The 19,699-nt window shown below is 37.0% G+C and overlaps 2 protein-coding genes across 3 annotated transcripts; both read left to right on the top strand.

The window, feature by feature from the left end:
- Positions 1 to 837: 837 nt before the first annotated feature.
- On the top strand, positions 838 to 1,404 carry LOC137712216 (uncharacterized). Its single transcript, XM_068451332.1, has one exon. It carries the CDS (start codon positions 838 to 840, stop codon positions 1,402 to 1,404), a length of 567 nt encoding a protein of 188 aa, XP_068307433.1.
- A 14,011-nt stretch (positions 1,405 to 15,415) lies between these two features.
- On the top strand, positions 15,416 to 16,858 carry LOC137711862 (elicitor-responsive protein 3-like). 2 transcript variants are annotated; one of them, XM_068451017.1, is made up of 5 exons: positions 15,416 to 15,627; positions 15,829 to 15,894; positions 16,062 to 16,188; positions 16,312 to 16,426; positions 16,598 to 16,858. In XM_068451017.1, the coding sequence occupies exons 1-5, from the start codon at positions 15,561 to 15,563 to the stop codon at positions 16,652 to 16,654; spliced, it is 432 nt and encodes a 143-aa protein (XP_068307118.1). In that variant the 5' UTR covers positions 15,416 to 15,560; the 3' UTR covers positions 16,655 to 16,858. The 2 variants fall into 2 exon arrangements, with proteins under 2 accessions (XP_068307118.1, XP_068307120.1); XM_068451019.1 differs by having other exon boundaries at positions 15,563 to 15,627; positions 16,046 to 16,188.
- The last annotated feature ends 2,841 nt before the right edge of the window (positions 16,859 to 19,699 follow it).

Genomic DNA, 19,699 nt, shown 5'->3' on the forward strand with positions numbered 1-19,699 from the left:
AGAGAGAGAGAGAGAGAATGTGGTGGATAGATTGCTATCTGAGTTATTAGATCACGCAACTGCAAGAGGTAGAAGTTATGGAAGAACTGTAAGTACCATATACATACATGTACATCTATATGTATATGTGTATGTATCTATGCTGAATGGCAACACATACAATTTTGTTTGTCCTTTTTCCAATGGTCATAATTTTAGACTTGCCTTGATCGGTTGCTTATGCTAAGGCCATCTCCAACCGAAGACTGGTTAGAGGGCTTGTTTTAACCCTTTGGCTCTCCAAGAAATTAATATTTTAATAAACAGTGCAATGCCATATTTCTTACCATCTCCAACTGAGGGCCAAAGGGCCATAGGGCTTGTTGTAGCTTGTCACAAAAAACCGTCTCCAACCGAGGGCCAAACATAATTGTTTTTTTTTTTTTTTTTTTTTTTTTGCTATAAATAGGGTGGATATTGGGTTATAATTTCACACACCTTTGAATTCAATCTATTTCAATTCAAGTTTACAATGAATTCTAACTTTGGATCCTTTTCGGATTCCAACTGGGGGTCCTCATCCGATTCCAAATTGGAAGAACCATAGGCGCAGATGAGACGAGAAGATTAGGAGTCTGATGAAGAAGATGAAGCATGGTGCAACGCACAAAATAGAGCAGCAACCATGGTGTGTCAGCTAACTCAGGAACAACCTCAATGGGTTGGCTCTGTTGCTGGTCACTCTTACAAACCATGAAATAGAGTGATGATGCATGCCAATCTGATGAACAATTACTTCAACCCCAACTCGGTGTACATAGAAGAGGATTTTCAGACGTTGCTTCTGGATGAGGCATCATGTCTTCGAGCATTTACTTCGTGCTGTCTAGCAGGTCAATCCATACTTTCAATAGAAGCAGGACAAAACAGACCACCCTGGTTTCTCACCTCAACAGAAGGTTACTATCACTCCAAATAATAGCCTATGGCTCCCCAGTTGATTCGATGGATGAAACCCATGGTATGTCTGAGTCTACATGCCTTGATATTCTTGCTGAATTCTGTGACACAATTGTTCAGCTTTACAAAGACGAGTATCTCCGTAAGCCAAATCAAGAAGATCTGGGTCAGCTCCTTCGCAAAGTTGAAAACTGTGGGTTTTCAGGCATGATAGGGTCATTAGATTGCATGCATTGGGATTGGAAGAACTGTCCCACTGGATGGCAAGGAGGCTTCTGCGAAAGGTCGAGAAAGCCAACTGTTGTGTTAGAGGCGATTGCCTTGTATGACACGTGGATCTGGCATGCTTTTTATGGAGTCCTTGGATCCCAAAATGACATTACAATTCTTGGGTGTTCAGCCCTCTTCAATACCCTGACGGAAGTTCAAGCACCTCAACTTGACTACTACATCAATGGTCGTTAGTACAATATGGGGTATTACTTGGCAAATGGCATCTACCTAAAGTGGGTGACACCTGTCCAAGCAATTCCAAACCTTGCGAATGACGCCAAAAAGTTGTTTACCTTACACCAAGAGGCATACCGGAAAGATGTTGAGAAAGTTTTTGGTATTCTACAAACACAGTGGAAGATCATCAGCGAACCAGGAAGAGGATGGAGTCGAGAAAATTTGGACTTCATTATGATGTCTTGCATTTTATTACACAATATGATTGTGGAGGATGAGCGAGATGGGTATATTGATGGAGAGTCTTATAACGACCAAGACGATCCAAATAGGTCAAGAAGGGCTCGTGCAAAAATATATGATGGGCTTAATTTGCCTTTCAATCCAAGAACTAGTAGTATCTCTATAAATAAGTACATGAGGTACTATAGAATGATACGTTCCCATGACACAAACAAGTACCTATAACAGGATCTTATTACACATATTTGGGCCAAAAATAGCATGGAGTAGGCCTTTAAGTTTTATGATGTTAAATGTTTTTTAAAATGTTGTTAAATGATTTTTTTTATGTTGTTTAATGTTATTTAATGTTTGTTAATGTTGTTTAATATTTTTTAATATTTTTTAATGTTGTTTTATGTTACTTAATGTTATGTAATGTTTAATGGTTTAGGAAGTCATAGGAAAAATAAAAGAGTTTGTAAATTTTTTTTAAACAATTTTTGTTTAAAAAAAAAAAAAAAGGATTACGATAAAAAAAATTCAAAAATAACGACTAGCTGACTGTTGCATTTGAATTCCAACCCGACTTGGGGCCAGCTAGCTAGCTCATTTGGGCCGCCCGGTTGGCCCTTTTTTGTCCAGTAGGGCCCATGAACCCTTTGGCCTGGCTCTCGGTTGGAGGCGATTTTAGGATTATTTTTCGACCCTTTGACCCTCTGGACCCTTTTGGTTGGAGATGCCCTTTGGAATTGTTAGGTATGTATTTGGGTCTACATATTTTTGGCTTAATCTGCATGGACAACTCAGCAGTGAGAATGACACCTAATAATCAATAGTGGCTAGGATGTGTCTAAAGTTCTCCATCTAGCCTTTAGGTTTTTGAAGTTATTTTGGTTTTTGAAGTGAAAGATACCTACTAAGTGTTACCGTCATAGTTTCTTCACATAACGTTATTAATTTACATTTTATAACTTAGTTGAAAGTCGACAATACTTTTTTAACTTTAAGGTACGTAGTATTGTTAAATAAAAGAAAATATGTACTCTATGGAACATATATGCCCAATGATTATGCCAAGATAGATGGACGTTGTGCAGACTCTAATTTGGGAACACGAAGAACGATATTGCCGAGTTGAATGTTATTGAGATTATTGTCTTCCCACATTAATTTGGCACCAATACCAATGTTACTAGACCATAAATTCTGATCGATGGCTCATTTATTCGATATTCAATTTAAATTTTAATTAGTTGTTGGACCCTAAAAATCCCACATACAAGCCAAATTATATCTTCAAGTCCAATTGTCGTAAGAATACCACAAGTCAAGCTTAAATACATGCAAAGGTGGGAAATCGAGAGGCAGGTGAATTTACGATCACACCGTGCCAATAAAATAAACATACATTGAACATTTGTATAATTAGGCCAATCCCATGCAAATCCAATCATATTTATCATGTCAAGCTATGTTCAGTTGTCATTGTGGACATATCACGCTAACCATGTTGCATGCTAAAGTGGGCCCAAGCACTTATCGGAGTTTGGGATGTGGATCATGGTGTGGATTGTTACAGAAGTTTATTGGACCTACATGAAACTAAAATTACGAAAGACTTTGGGTTGCTTCAGAGCACCAAAAGTTCAAGCACATAGTTTTTGGTTTCACGTGGGTAATTCTAAGAGAGAACAAAATCAACCCTTTCCCTTTGCAAGCTAATTAGGATACTTAGGAAGAAACCACAACCCAGAGCTGCATTGCCTACAAAATCACGTGCAAGCATAGTGCAACACGTTCCATAATGAAGAGAGAAAGGAACTTTTCCTTCCAAGCTTACACAAGAAAACGAGGAAGGAAAACAAGGAGGTTCGTTGCCAAAAGTAAGGTCTGTGGAAATTGACCATGGAAGAAGATGCTCTGGGCAGAGCGCGCAATCCACTCTTCACAAGTAGGGATGGGCGGGTAACTGCAGTTATTTAACCATAATCGTTTAAGCTTTTACCCACATAAATGAGTATACCCATACCCATAACCGTTTATAAACGGTTAACCATACCCATAACCCCATACTCATTTACCCATAACCATGTACCCGTTTACTTTTTTTTTTTTTTTTTTTTTTTTTTTTTTTTTTTACCCGTCTACCTATTTTTTTAACAACTTGAAAATTAAAAAAAACTTGTCTTAATTTTCTTTTTTCTAACTATTAAATACCGTTATAAGTACATTTAAAATTTATTTTTATATTAACGGCAATATTATTTATGAATATATGCGATGTCTCCCAATTATTTAACGGTCAATCTATTACAAGAATCATTCATGGTTGTAGGTTAATTAATATTCTTGTATACATATATATATATATATGTATATATGTAACTACGCATTAGTTTGCTAATAGGCTAATTTGATAAATATTTGGATTTTTATTTAGAAACATATGTTCATCGATCCAAGCCATTTAATCGATTTCTAATTTTGGGGTCAAATATTTATTGAAAACTTGAGGCCAATTAAATATCTATATATATAGGTACACATCATCTAATAATAACATGTTTCTAAATGCTCAAGACTAGCCGGCGTTCTTCAATATTACACGAAAAAGGGAAGGCACAGCTGCACCCAAGAAATAAGAAACAAGACTTAGCGAGAATAGAAAGAAACGAGGAAATCAAGGGATTCCTTACGAAAGGCTAGAAAGGAGCCCTATGCCTATAAAAGGGAAAAACCAATTCAATGCAGAGGAGGGCGGACTACTACATGGGGAGAGAGAGAGAGAGAGAGAGAGAGAGAGAGAGAGAGAGAGAGAGAGAGAGAGAGAGAGAGAGAGAGAGAGAGAGAGAGAGGATTCAAGGCAAATTGCACCAATCAGGAAAACTTCTCTAAGCGCAGGAAGCCTTGAATCTTGAGGGAAATTCTTACTTGGAATTTTAGGGATTTCTTTAGGTTTCCCTTAGATTCATTAGCCATCATTAACATCCTTAGATTGTTAAGAAACCCAGATTATTCATCCTTCAAAACCATGCAACCATAAACAAGTTATCTTTGTTGGAACTTGTGTTTTATGTGGGACTCGAAGTCCCACATTGCCCAAACCTTTGTTTTTTTTCACCTTTATAAGTGAGTGAACTCACTTATAGTTTGAAATGAATTAGGCTAAAGTCATGGACCTTGGGCCTTAAACTTGGAGGGTTTGGGTGTATATATTAAATGTCAAAGATGGGCCTTGGGCCTCTTGGGCTTGGATGGACGAAAAACACAAGTTACGTTTTTTATTTTTTGGATTCAGTTTTTTTCCGAAAGGATAAAACTGATTGAACAGTTACGTTCGGTTTTTAAAAATTAATTGAACAGTTACATTCGGTTTTAAAAACTGATAAGCATGAACGGTTATATTTGTTCAAGTTATGCCATTATATATATATATGGCAATAAAACCAAAAACTCAACAATCATTTTTCATTTTCCTTTCTCCATATTTCGTAGAGAAGCACTCAATCAATTCGCCAAGAATCCAAGTTCGTGTGCAAGAACTTGGATTAGATAGTTGTATCCTGCAAGATAGATATCCATTTGAACTACTGCACTGTTGTAGAGGCGTATTTCTATCTTAGGAGATTGTTACTGCAAGTCTCTATCTTCCTAACCAAGTCAGTGTTTTGTGGATTATTAATTCAGTTTTATTAGTTGTTTATATTGTGAGATATATATATTGTATCCTTGTGAAATTTCTATTCGAAATAAACTGTGCAATTGTTGTATATTATATACTTGACATTTGATTGGTTCTAACAATCTCCAATGCTAAATTGATAAGCTTTTAGCTTCTACACCACGCCTTGCTAAGGCAAAGCCATAATAATTTACCTTAATCACGCAATCTTTGAGCCATTCATCCAATTGAGATACTTCCTAAGACAAGATAATTCTTTTGAAGTATCGACCAAAATATCCCCAACATTAGGTATGGCTCAAATTGGTCCCCAACATTAGGTATGGTTCAAATTTTAATGCCTCATACATATGTTTGACACGAGAAAGCGTATCATTCATCTTAGGTTTTTTATTTTGTATTTATTTGTTATTTATTTATCTATATGGTTAGGGCGTTGAGGATAATTTAACTTACAATTCATGAAACTGATCTGGTGCAGTGGCATGGGTTACAAGTGTGTTAAATTTCATCAACATAAAACTTTGTAGTAAAATTGTAGAGCATGTATTATCTTATTCTTATTTGTAGACTAATAGTTAACAGATCCTGATAATGACCTAACTTTTAGTGATGATAGAATGATTATTATCCTGTCCCGACAGTAAACTTTTCATATATTAACTTTTAAACTGTTGCTCTTTTGCAGATCAAAAGCGTGCAAATTATTAACTTAGTAATGTTGAGACCAAAAAGAAACAACTTGTTGACTTAATGGTTCTTAATTTATTCCTTTTAGTGTAACTGTACACCATTTTTAATAGTTTCTTCCGTTGCTTCCTTCAAACGGTCATTTGCTTTCAACATGTATGTCCTGGTGGACTGGTGTGATGGTGTTGGTGGGCAGGAGTCGTCACAAAAATTGATGGTCTAGGCATGGTTAAATACTATTTTTTATCGTATTGTATTTGTAGCTCACATCCATGCATTTCTGGAGAATGTTGATCCCCACCGTATCTTGTTTAATGACCTAGTTTTTGAACGTTGGGACATATCCAACCGGCTAGTTCCTGAGTTAGGACATAGAGCCAAACTACTTAGCCAAACATATACGCAGATTATCTTTTTTTTTTTTTTTTTTTCTCTACTAACGAAATAGCCATGAGGATTGGATTTTGGAGTACCAAGAAATTTTAAAACGATGAAACTTTAAAATGATGAGATTTATTTTACAAAAACAATTTGATGACATTTAAAAAATTTTTAATTGGGATATAAATTCATAGAGTTTGTTATTTTAACAATTGTGTATGTTAGCTTACTTGACTTACACAATCATATTTCGATAGTAATCGTAAAATTTGCTCAACCCACTTCGAAATTTCTTGATTAAATGGTACATAGCTTTGAATGCTACGAAATTGAACGGCTAAAATTTAAAGTTGTAGTGACCTACTTATTTATATCACCAACATCAACCATCTTGCTATCACTCTTACCGCTTGATTCTACATCACTGTCTTTGCTATTTGCATATTTCACAGGGAAGCTTGAGGATGTTCCTCATTTTCCAAGTCAGAGTTAGTGCTTGAATGGTTACTCTCTTCAGCATCCAAGCTCTCGCTCGCCACCTTGTTGACAGTGACATCATCAACGTTCCATTCCTCATCACTCGAGCCTATGATGTCTAGGAACTTTGCTGGCCTAGGAGTGTCGGAAGACGCAGAGGCCCGAGAACTCTGGGATCTACGAGCAGGACCAATAGGAGTAACTCCTTGGTCAGACACTACAGCCATAACAAAGAGACACGATTAATACAACATCAAAAGTACTGAAGAATGAATAAAAGAAAACAAAGCAACGCCAAAGAATCCTTTACTCGTCTTCGATCTTACTGGGGTGCTCTTACCTTTTGACTTCTTGGAAGTGGTGGGAACATCATTCTTGACAATAACTGGAGGACCATCCTTCACCACCTTTGGCTTGAAGTGCTTCACCTGGCCACCTGCTCAAGGCGATCCAAGGGTTAGGAAGGCAAGTAGAGCGTCGCATTTAAGGAAAAGAAGAAAACTGTGACGAGCAAGGAAGTATACATGAAGCTGCTCTCTTCTCCTATGCATCAGCCTTTCCCTCACCGCTAGTCTTACTGTTCTTAATGCTCTTGGAAGAGTCGTCGAAGGCATTACTCTCTTTAGCTAAAGGGGGCACGGACTGCGACTACATTATCCGACACTAACCTTGGATGGCTAGAAAGACGGAAGGGCAGCCTTGGTTGCTTATCGCTGTGAAACTTAGCAATGGCAGTGAAACACTTCATCCGATATGTCGAAAAGGCCTTGGAAATACTGCCCATTGGAGTCCAGTTGGAAACATAGTGGAAAGGGCAGAGACTCTCAGACGGCGTGTAAACAAAACTCTAAAAAATCTTGCTTCTTTCTGGTATCTTGCTAAACTAACTGTAAACTAATGAGAGTTTTTCAGGCATATAGGAGGAATGGTCAATAACAAAACGGTTCTTGGCAGCACTGCAAGGGTAAGAGCCAATCTTTAAACCTCTAATGTGTTTCCAGAGGAAAATCTGTAGGAAGTTGACACACATGAAACTTTTTATCGGGGCACCACGAACAACTTGCTCCTTGAGGGCAAGAATCTCATCTAATTAATGATATAGAAGAAAGAGGAATAGCAAAGCTAGTGGAAAGAAAAACTCATAAGCACTACGGTATGCCCCATCACGCGATGCAAGGCATACATACATACAAAAAAAGAGAATGACAACGCAGGAAACAAAAGCCTACCCTAGGTAAACAAGCAAATGCACCCAGGGAAAGGAAAATCTCTAAGAGTTTAAACACCTAATGCAAAACTAAGGCCTTAACATAAGACTAGCTTCCCTACGTGCTACCACACAAAATGCATATGTCTTTCCCTACACATGTTGTGCAAAGTAGCCATAAAATATGAGAAATCTAGCCAGGGAAGGCATGCTATGCAAACGCAGACGCAAAAATAGGATACATGCAGTCAAGCAATCACGCCAAGCTAAACAATACATCTAATTAACCCTACTTGAGTATGCACCGACAAGAAATCAAGCCAAACTATGTGACAATTGCACAACACAAGGGAAGAACAAGAAGAAAATCACAAAGGGGAAACACCCAGAGTTGCAAAACCAAAAATTACAGAGAAGCTAAGTGCGATTTATCGAAGGAAAATTCATACCCTTGACTACGAAGATCGAAATCCTAAGATTTCTTAGATTTGGAAGCCAAAAGGAAAAGACAGGAAACATGCCCAAAATCAAGAACAAAATAGACAAAGAAGGTAAGGAAAACAAGAAAATCCATAAGGAAGAGGAAGAAATTTTCCCTTACTTGAGGAAAAAGCTTGGCGCAACACACAGAGGAGCATGAACGAGAGACACGATGCAAGGTGAAGATGAACAGAGGGTGGAATTTTTAGAGAAGAGGAAGTTACAAAGGAAAAAAATGGGGAAAATGAATTAATTGCTTGTCCTAGAAGGGAGAAGTAATCAAGGCAATTGTCATGAGGGAGAAGATGAATACCCATAGTTCTTTTGAGTGATTAGACGTACAGGAGAAATAAGGGCGAACATCACCATGAAGTCATTTGTAGCCACGCGGAAAGAGGAAAAGAATCATCAGCGAATCCACATTTAAAATTTATGTGGGCCTGTGTTGGATTATTTGACCCATTCAAGGATATCTCACATCCCAAATAATTAATGAGGTTAATGTTGAGGCCAAAAATGTCACATGCAAGTCCAACTAAGTCTCAAAGCCCAATCATCATAAAAGGCCCTAAGCCAAGCCTAAATACATACAAAGGTGCAAAATCGAGAAAATGAAATATTTACAATCATGCCATGCTATGGTTATTAAACCAAACATCTATATAAATCACATCATCCTCACGTAAATCCATGCATATACGTCATGCCAAGCCTTATCACGCTAAACTATTATTCATGTTAAGGTAAGCCCAAGTCACATGTCCAAGGCTTGCCAAGTGAATTGTGGTGTGAATGGTTACAGAAGTTTATCGAGCCTACGCAAAGTCAAGAGTATGGAAGACTTTAGGCTACTTAGGGGCCACATATCCAAACCAATAACCTTTGAAGCCCACATGGGTGAGCTTAAGAGAGAACAAATCTAATTTCCTTCTTTCCTTAGCAAGCCAACCAATCTAGTTAGGAATGAACCAAATCCTAAGCCTTAAGTTAACGTGACGGTCCAACAAGATGTACATTTAATGAAGAAGAAGGTTGACTTTCCCTTCCTAGCTCACGCAGTAGATTAACACTTGAAAGCTAGGAAACACATTACCAAAAGTAATTCTTGTGTAAGACTGGCCCGGGTAAACAATGCCTAAGGAATAAAGTCCAGTGCAGGCTTCATGAGACCATGGCACTTGCTTGGCTTATACATCAAGGAAAGTTACAGTGGCGCTAGGAGAAAGAAGAGGAAGGACTTAGCCATAACTAGAGATTCCCTAGAAAGCCCTAGAAAGCCTAGAAATGAATCATTCACCTACAAAGAGAGGTGAGAAACCTTAAAGAGGGGATCAAAACATCATAGCACATAAATTCAAACATTAGAGAGGAGAGAGGAATTGGCACCAAGCTAGGAAAAACTCTGTCTAAGTGCAAGTATCCTAAAAATCCCAAGAAGCATCACCTTTGCAACCTTAGAGTTTTCCATAACCTTACTCTAAGCATCCCATCCATCGTTGGCCTTGTTACAACCCTAAGAAACCTAGAGGATCTTGTAGACATGTAAATTGTGTTGCATACAAATGATGCTGTTGAAGTTCCTTTCGAGTGCAAATATAAGGATAGTATAGCGGCACAAGTAAGGGTTTCGAACCACAGAGATTGAGAAACAACTTAATAAAACCTTTGACTGTTATAAATTAGCATTAGTTAAAGACTCCCATGATTTAAAATGGGGGGTTTGAGTAATTTTGGAAAAGAAATAAAAACAGAAAGAAAAGGGAAATATCACATCCCAGCCCTGGGCGGATCACTTCCCGGGCCCACTCCACCACCGTAGCACGATATTGTCACCTTTGGGCTTACCATTCCCTCACGATTTTGTTTTTGGGAACTCACGAGCAACTTCCAGTGGGTCACCCATCATGGGATTGCTCTAGCCCTCTTCTCGCTCAACTTCGGAGTTCCTACGGAACCCGAAGCCAGTGAGCTCCCAAAAGGCCTCGTGCTAGGTAGGGATGGGAATATACATAAAAGGATCACTCTCCTGGGTGATGTGGGATGTCACAATCCACCCCCCTTAGGGGCCCAACGTCCTCGTCGGCACACCACGGCCAGGGTTAGGCTCTGATACCAAATTGTCACATCCCAGCCCGGGGCGGATCACTTCCCCGGCCACTCCACCACCGTAGCACGATATTGTCCGCTTTGGGCTTATCATTCCCTCACGGTTTTGTTTTTGGGAACTCACAAGCAACTTCCCAGTGGGTCACCCATCATGGGATTGCTCTAGCCCTCTTCTCGCTTAACTTCGGAGTTCCTACGGAACCCGAAGCCAATGAGCTCCCAAAAGGCCTCGTGCTAGGTAGGGATGGGAATATACATATAAGGATCACTCCCCTGGGTGATGTGGGATGTCACAGGAAAAATTAGAACTATCTAAAAACAAACCTAAGACAGGGAATAGGTTAGAAATGTTTTTAGGATATAAATCTGATTTCAAATGAGTAGAGGCCTTCCCTAAACATTCATGAATTAGTGATATGATCTTTTAACTTATCCCTTTCAAATGCACAACTAAGATGTTCACATATCTAGCATGGCATATAACTAAATTGAATGAATCCTCTCTTACTTTGCATGTTAGATGCATGGCATATACATAAAACTTATATTTGTAGGTGCAGCCTAGCATGACATATACTCAAATTTAGCACCTAGAAACTCATTAAGAATGAAGAGAAGTGTGAACATCACATGAACCCTAGAACATGGCATTTATCCTAGAACTTCATGGAATCAGTTCACATGATTAGTTCTGAACCTAACCACATGTTGCTAATGAATGAAAGAAGATATGGCAGTCATCCTTATCATTCTCAACATAAAACAAACATAAACAAGGTAGCTAAGCTTGAAAATATGTGCTTGAAATTATTGAAACAGAAAACTGATTCTAGCTTGCAAATGAAGTTGATAAACTAAAACTGCATTATAACATTAATTCAATAATGTCTAGGGCTTCAGAGCAGCCCTAAATATCCATAAACTAAATTAAAAATATAACAAAATACATAAAAAGTTAGGAAAGCTAGAACCTAGAAATTGCTTAAGGCTGAAGACTTCTGCTCTCTCCAGATTCTCCCTTTTTTTCCTCATGTAGTGTATTTGTCTCCTATTAAAAGGCTTAGGACTTATCTAACATCTGACACATTTACATCCTTGAATTGAGTCTCATTTATAACTCATAACAACCAACTTTTAGTATTGGAGTAACTAAAAACTAGCTGTTATCAAAATTTGTAACTGAACAGCTCCTCTTTATTCTATTATAACTTCTTTTTGAACTCTCCAAATCACAAGTTGTAAAGACCATCAGAAAGAAGACTTCCAGGGCTTTCTAACCATATATGGCCTATTTTCGAATTCATTCTGAGCACTTCAGGGCAAAGCTCTCAAGTTGGCTATTCTGCAAGGGCCTTTTCTGGCTGATCTTGGGCCACTTGTTACAAAATTCAAAATAAGATGATTTCTTTGAGTCCTTAGTTTCATCCTGAAATACAATAAAAACAACAAAATACCTTATGATACATAGAGATTTTAAGTAAAAAACCTAAGTAAAAAAGGGCATATAAATATAACTTTATGCACTCAACAGATGCATGACAAATCTCCACGTGCCATCACAAATGGACAAGTCTTCAATGACATGTGGCACAAATCAAGCAAAAGAAATATAAAATCTTCCTAAAAATCGGCACAAGGGAGAAAACTGCCTTAAATTCGGCAAAAGGGTCTAGATTGGTCATAAAACTAGAAAGAAAGTTAAGGCATATTCATAAAACAAGCAAGAATTGAAGTTTGCTCACAAAACGGGCAACAAGGCCTCATAATTTTAGCCAAGAGACTAAAGTGGCTGAAATTAAGACACAAAACATGCCTAAATTCTCCCATGGACAAATTAGGACATAAATCAAAGCCAAAGCTCTCTTCGAAGAACATTCAACCAAAGTCGAAGCAATTCCTTGAAGAATCAACAAGCGCTCGTGTCGATTCCTTCAAGAATTTGTTGCAATCTTATAAACTTGTAGCAACATTCATTTTAAGATCAAGTGGCCAAGACCCTTGAAGCAACAAAATCTTGTATCAAACACTACCCTTGCAGCACCCTAGATGTCAAGATCATCCATTTCAAGCTCAAAACTTGAAGCAATTGTTCAAATCATCCGTCCAAGATCAAGTCATTGCGACCCTTGCATCAACAATTAACCATCTACATCAAATTTGAAGACTGAATCAGAGGAAAAGTTGTAATCAGAGATTGTAACCTACAAATTCAAATCAATACAAATCTACTTTGTACACATATTCTCGTTTCATTCGATACAACATTTTCGTATTTACAGATCCAACCAAGAACCCTATTTAACCATGCAAACTCTCTCTTTCTCTCTCTCTTATACTAAATTGATGAACTTCTAGTTTCCACACCATGCCTCACTTGAGCAAGCCATATTTGCTTAATCATGCTATCTTCAAGTTATTGGTCTAACCAGAGTATTTCCTAAGGCATGCTAATTCTTTCGAGATATTTAGGGGCCTAGTATGAAATCAAACCAAGGAAGACAAGACGATGTTCACAATGCCCAAGTTCACTTCGACCTAAAAGTCTCCCAACAACTAGCATCAAATATCTTCTAGGTTTTCCATCTCATCTCTTCACATTACAACCTTGGTATGGAGAATTAGAGCCACCAACCTTTTGGTGCTTGGAGAATCCTTTCACCAAATCTTCAAGAAGCAAAGGAGCAAGGAAGAAGCAAAATTCCAAGGATTCAAGGAGCCAAATCCGTGGAGCATATGAAGAGGAATGCAGGCCTTCACATGGGTGATAACCTTGTGAAAACAAGGATGAGCTTGAAGGGAATGAAAGCTCAATCTTTCTTCTTCATTTTATGAAAAGAGTCTTGGTTCACCATCCACTAGGCCTAGAATTTCATGAGACTTAGATTTTTTTGTTAGTTCATGCTTTACTTTAATTTAATATATGCATTTGTTACTCAAATAATTTGTACATAGTGGGAACGAGGGGGAAGCAAAGGCAAAAGGCGAAAGAAACGCAAGGAAAGACTACGAAGAGGGAAGATCTGGAAGGTGAGAATGAAATAGGAAGAGGCTAAAAGAAGGTGGAAGACAGGTTGTCGCCAACCCCAAGCCAGAGCAAAGGGTTGCGGCTATAAGGCTTTCAAATCAGGATTTTCAGAGAAGAGAAGGCACAGGGCTCGAGAGGGGCCTGCATAGTTATAGCCATTATTCACTATTGGTTGGTTTAGTGTTAGAGTGCAATTTTGTTCAACCCTTTAAACTAAGGGTGACGCTCATCCTCTTGTTGATTGCCGATAAATTAGTTTAGTTTAATTGATTTAAAACATAAATTTCAAAATTTAAACTAATCCAATAGCAATAAATGATGGGTGAGCATCACCCTTTACTTTAAGGGGTGAGCAAAAATGCTCTTTTAGTGTTAGGCATTGAAAAAACAAAAGGAAGAGACTAATACTATATTTGGATGAGGGAAATAAACTTGGAATTTGGATAAAAGTCAGAATTTATAAATTAACATGCACAAATTCCCTTGTTTGGATTCATAAACCTAGAAGTTTAGAATTTCTGCGTGGAAAAAAAATTGGAATTTGGGACCTTCAATTTTCAAGTTTAAATTTCATATAAATAGGTGTCATTTCTTAATTTATATGATTGAGAGTTTAAAAATAATAAAATCCGTATTCAATTCCATTGTTCTTTTAGGTTAACCAAACAAGAAAATTCACAAATTCTAGAAAATAAATTCGCATCATTTCAATTTCCTTTATTTTAAAATTCCTTAGTAATCTTAAATTTCTTCATCCAAATATAGTGTAAGGGAAATGATAAACGCACATGTTTTTTAGCCTCTTGCACACCCCATAGTAAACATAACCAGTTGATTTTGTTTGGCTTATTTAATCCAATGGATAAAAAAAAAGACGGATGTGTGAGAAGCTAAAAAGAATAGTGAAAAAAAAAAAAAGCTAAAAAGAATGTGCCAAAATCATTTCTAAAAGAGTAATTATAATATCATAGACTCCTATAAAGTGAAAGGGCGAAACTAAACATACTTGTAGCTATACCCATTTGCAATTATATATGTACATAAAAAAAATAAAAAAAAAATAAAAAAATAAATGTTATGAGCCTCACTGCCCAGTTCCAAATTTTGAATTGAATGCTCTAGATTATAAAGTTTAGCCTTTGTCCTGCAGCCAATTAAGTACCTTTGCCATTGAACTAATTTTTCATTGCTAATAGTAAATATAACAAGCACCAAATCAAATTCAATTATTTCATATTAACATTGGCCATGACTAAAATGCCATAGAATGCATCTCAAGTGCCGAAAAATTATATAGCGATCGATGGTGACTTGTGCCATAAAATAGTCGCGAGTATTGATATTTCTGTTTTTTGTTCTTCTTTTACACTATTAAAAATCACTTGCAATTCTCTCTTTCATAAATCTTGAAGATTATGTAGACCCTCCATCTAGATTATAAAGTTTCAAACTTACTTTCATGATGCATTCCAAATATTATTTCATCTTATTGTGCTTTGAAAATGTAAATTTGTAGGTGAATTAAATTATCCAGTTAAGTGTGTTAAACCCCCTCATATTTAGGCCTTAAAGTCAATGGTAATGCATGATCATTGCTCATACCCCGATAAACACGGCCAGGTTATCCACCAGCCATGCACTTTGACCTGGTTCTCATACCCCTCCAAACCATCCTTTGTCCGAAACAACAGTTGAGAAAAGTATTAATACCTGGCGGCAATTTCATAGCTCGCCAAAAGGAAAGAGATCCAGAATTAACTCTTGATCTCTTCTCCTTGGGAGCTTTTATACCTTTGTTACGCACTCTCCTGGGATTTGTATACCTTTAATTGTTTTCCTCTTAAGTTTATACCTTTTAACTGTTTCTCTCTAGAGATCTATACCTTTCGATAGCGAAAATGCCTCGAGGAACTCTTGAAGTTAACCTTGTTAATGCCAAGGGCCTTAAAAACACAGAGTTTTTTGGTAAATTTCGCTCTTTTTGATCTCACTCACAATTTTTTTGTGTGCAAATATATATTTTTTGTAATGGTAAATATAACGTGACTTGCTGATGAGTTGAGTTTGGTATTGTCATTCTGTTTATCATGTTTACATTGTGAGCCCTTTAAATAGAGTTTACAATAAATTTTTCTCTTTTGATGTAATTAAAATGTGCAATTGTAGGCAATATGGATCCTTATGTCATCATCACCTGCAAGAAACAGCAGAAGAAGAGCAAGGTCGCAACAGGTGATCAGTTTCTAGTCCGCCAAATCTCATACATTTATTTACGTTGTAGATTAATATTTTTTCTACATGCAAACCAATGGCAGAGCTAGGAATAACTTGTTCGTGTTTAAATAAAATTAATGTCATGCCAGCGGTCATTCGAAAAATATAGTTTTATGTTTGTGCAGCACAAGGGTCCAATCCAGAATGGAATGAGAGCTTTGTATTCGGTGTCGCTGATGGTGTGACAGAACTCCACTTGATGATCATGGACAAGGATACTGGTTCCGCCGATGACTTTGTGGGAGAATTAAGGCAAGTTGTAGCCCCCATCTGCAAAAAAAATTTCTAGTCAATTAACATTCAAGTTAGATTTACATTCGCAGTTTTTCTAATATGTACTTTAACATATGAACTGTGGTTTCATGATCATTGCAGTATTCCACTAAGAACAATATATGAGGAAGGGAAACTACCACCAATGAAATACAATGTCCTAAGGAACAAAAAGTACCGCGGAGAGATTAAAATCGGATTCACGTTCACTCCAGCGGTAATTTTTCTTTTTCATTAGTTACTTTCATGCTTAAAATCAAAATATTAAACCTAAATTAATTGGCAATAGATAACACGATAGCGCTTCTAAATTCTAAATGTGGGATTTTATATTCCCAACAGAATTATTCTCTGAATATTTTCAAGTAACTGTGTGTTTTTTTCTCAGGTAACCAATGATCGAGAGTTGGAATTTGTAGGTGGATGGAAAGAGTCATCATACTAGACTAGTTCTATGTGCTTGAAATTTACACTCTTGGCTTAGGGCACTTCGGGGTTCCGACTCTAATAAATTGTATTCTCCCATTAATTACAAGAAAATTTCATTTTTTGAGATATTTTTTCTGGCTTTTAGTCATTTTTGAAGAAGAGCATTATTATGTTTTTGTGCATGTTAATTTTCATTCATTTTTTTAATAAAAAAACAACTTCCTCGCACAACAAAGGCCGGGCCAAATACATCTGCAAGTAAAATAAAACCCTAATAGAGAAGGATCCTCCTTCCAAAGCAAAGAACAAGAAATTCTTAAACGTAGTATAGCAAGCAAAAGTGTACCCCAAAATTTCACAGAGTCGGAGTAAGATCATTACTGATTACCCTACACGAACACAATCTTGTGGGAAGCAAGGGAAGCACCAAGAGTGATGCAGAGCACCACTCCTTATCAAAGACATGTCACTTTACATGATCAACCTCCATACACCACAAGGGCACCGCCTCTCAACAACATTTTTTTGAGTGAAAAATACAGATGCACCGCTAATAGTACAAATGTGTCACCTCCATTTGATTCTGTCTAAATTTATTTTAAATGATTCTAATGTAAGAAAAGTGTAATCACCACAAACCAAAGATCACAGATATGCCATTAAGACACGAACTCAAGAACAACACTTGTAGCTTGTAAAGACCGGATATAGGTAACATACCTGCAGCACCCGATGATGATGATGAAGCCATAACAGCCTGCAAAACAACTAGGCTTCTCCTCTTTAACAATAACCAATAGCTCTCAAAGAATAGGGCTCTGATACAATATAGGCCATGTATTGCAAGAGCAGTGACTAGTGTTTATATACTCAACATAATCCTCACTGTTCTCCTATTAGAATCAGTGTAGGACTCAAAACTATCCATTCCATATGCGTATAAACACAATCCCAGTCCATGTTTAAGTCCTTAAAACTTAAACCATTATAAGTACTCTCAATCCCACAAGGATTAGGATTACTCAAAGCTTATTGATCAGACTTTTCCATATCAATTCATTCACTATACCCTGACATCTAATTCACACCTAATTCAAACTCATAGTCTAACATCTAATTCACACCACAAAAAGTTTCTTCACTAATTTTCTCTAAATTTCCAATTTTATTAAAAGAAACATGCCAGATGAACTATAAAACAGTAAAAGAAATGTCACCCTCAAGTAGTACAAAAACGTGAGAAAACCCTCTCTAATGGCTGTGATTTTTTCTTAGAAAGGTTTCAACACGACGTACAATGTCTTCGCAACCTTCGCAGTTGTAACCCGGCCTCTTGATAATTATCTTAATGAAAATCTTCTCTTTGACAAAAATGAAACTTGCACTTGGTCCATACTTCTCTTCCTAATGTTACACGAGATCCATGTTCTTTCCCTATTATTAATTAAAAACAAATAAGAAGTCAAGAAATCTATTACTCATGGATCCCTTCTTTCTAAAAAAAAAAGTTTGATTGATTGAGCAAAGCTTCGTTAATGCTCAGTTACGAATATTTCTACTATGTAGAATCGATTACAACCGATTTGGCATCAAGGTTTTTGTTTTGAGCAATGTGAATTTTCTTGAAATTCTATATCCGATTCTTCACAGATTCACTCATCACATGATTATATATAATCTTTATCCAAGCTTAAGTCCAATTCAATGTTTATGTAAGCTTCGGACCAAAATATCAAAAATAAAAATCTGTATGTAAGCATGGACATCGTTTAAGCATTTGCTTGTCAATCTCCAGACCCTGATCCTTGGTTTTTATTTACCAAAACTACGAGAAAAAAAAAATCCCTTGCCAGAGGAAATAATTTGTCTGTTCAAATTGGGTTTCGTCGAATATCCTTCAGGACAAATTGGTTGCAAAAAAAGTCCCTCAAAGTCTTATTCGACGAAAAATACTCATCCGTCGGGTAATAAAGAAGCATTGACTGACTTCACCCGACAAATACATCTAATCCGATGACATAACTTCGTTGCGTCACTCGAAATTAATAAAATGAAAATTTTGGCCCGACAAAAATTTCGTCCGGTAACTGTTTAAAAAATAATAATAAAAGTTTGCTCGGTGATATATTCGTCCCCTAACCGTTTTAATTTTTTTAAATACTCAAGATTAAAAAATATATATTTAATTTAAATAAATTCTTTAATTCTCATTATATTAAAAAATATATATTTATTTAATTATATTAAAAATTAATATTCGTACAACTACTCGGATGGCAGCTGAGGTGGTTAGCAGTGGAGCCAGGAATTATTTTGTGGGTGGCCTAAGCTAAAATTATTACTACAAAATCAAATGTTTAGATTTTTTTGTTACTTACATAAAGGTATATGTGATAACCCGTCCCTGATTTTACGATTTTATTAATTTTTAAAGTATGAAATTGATGAAAATGCCCTAGAAGCGAGATTGTAGACTTTAGTTGACCATGTTTTAGTAATGCGTGAGCTATTATTTTATCGGATTCTCGAAGTACTCGACAATACGAATGCGTAGGAGCAAGCGAAATCGAAATCGGAGCTACAGGTAAAATTTTATGAAACATCGAATACGGAGGACAAATTAATAAATTTCATTCTTGGGAGATATTTTTGTGACTTGTTTTAGGGAGCCATGTGGATGATTGTGATGAGTGAGAGAAACAGATGAGAGAAGGAAGAAAGGAGAAATAGGGGAAGGGATTGCCCAATCGGAGGAGAGAAAATGAGGGTGGATGGACCAACCAGAAGAAGGTGGTGAGGAGATGGACCAATTATGAGGAGAGAAAGGAGAAACAGGAAGGAAATGAGAGAAAGAGGGGATCCAGAGCCCCCCGACCCAGTTGTCCTTGGACCAACCCGCTGACCCAGTTCTGGGCAAAAATCTGACAGTTTTTCCGTCCAATTTCCAGCTCTCTTCAACCTTCCATCATCATCGAACCTCATAACAACCTCCCCAGCACCTAATTCTAGCTAAACCCGACGATTTTTAGCCCGATGTTGCTAGAAACCCACCGATGGGTTT

The sequence above is a fragment of the Pyrus communis genome, chromosome 13 (genome assembly GCF_963583255.1).
Source record: "Pyrus communis chromosome 13, drPyrComm1.1, whole genome shotgun sequence".
Lineage (NCBI taxonomy): Eukaryota > Viridiplantae > Streptophyta > Magnoliopsida > Rosales > Rosaceae > Pyrus > Pyrus communis.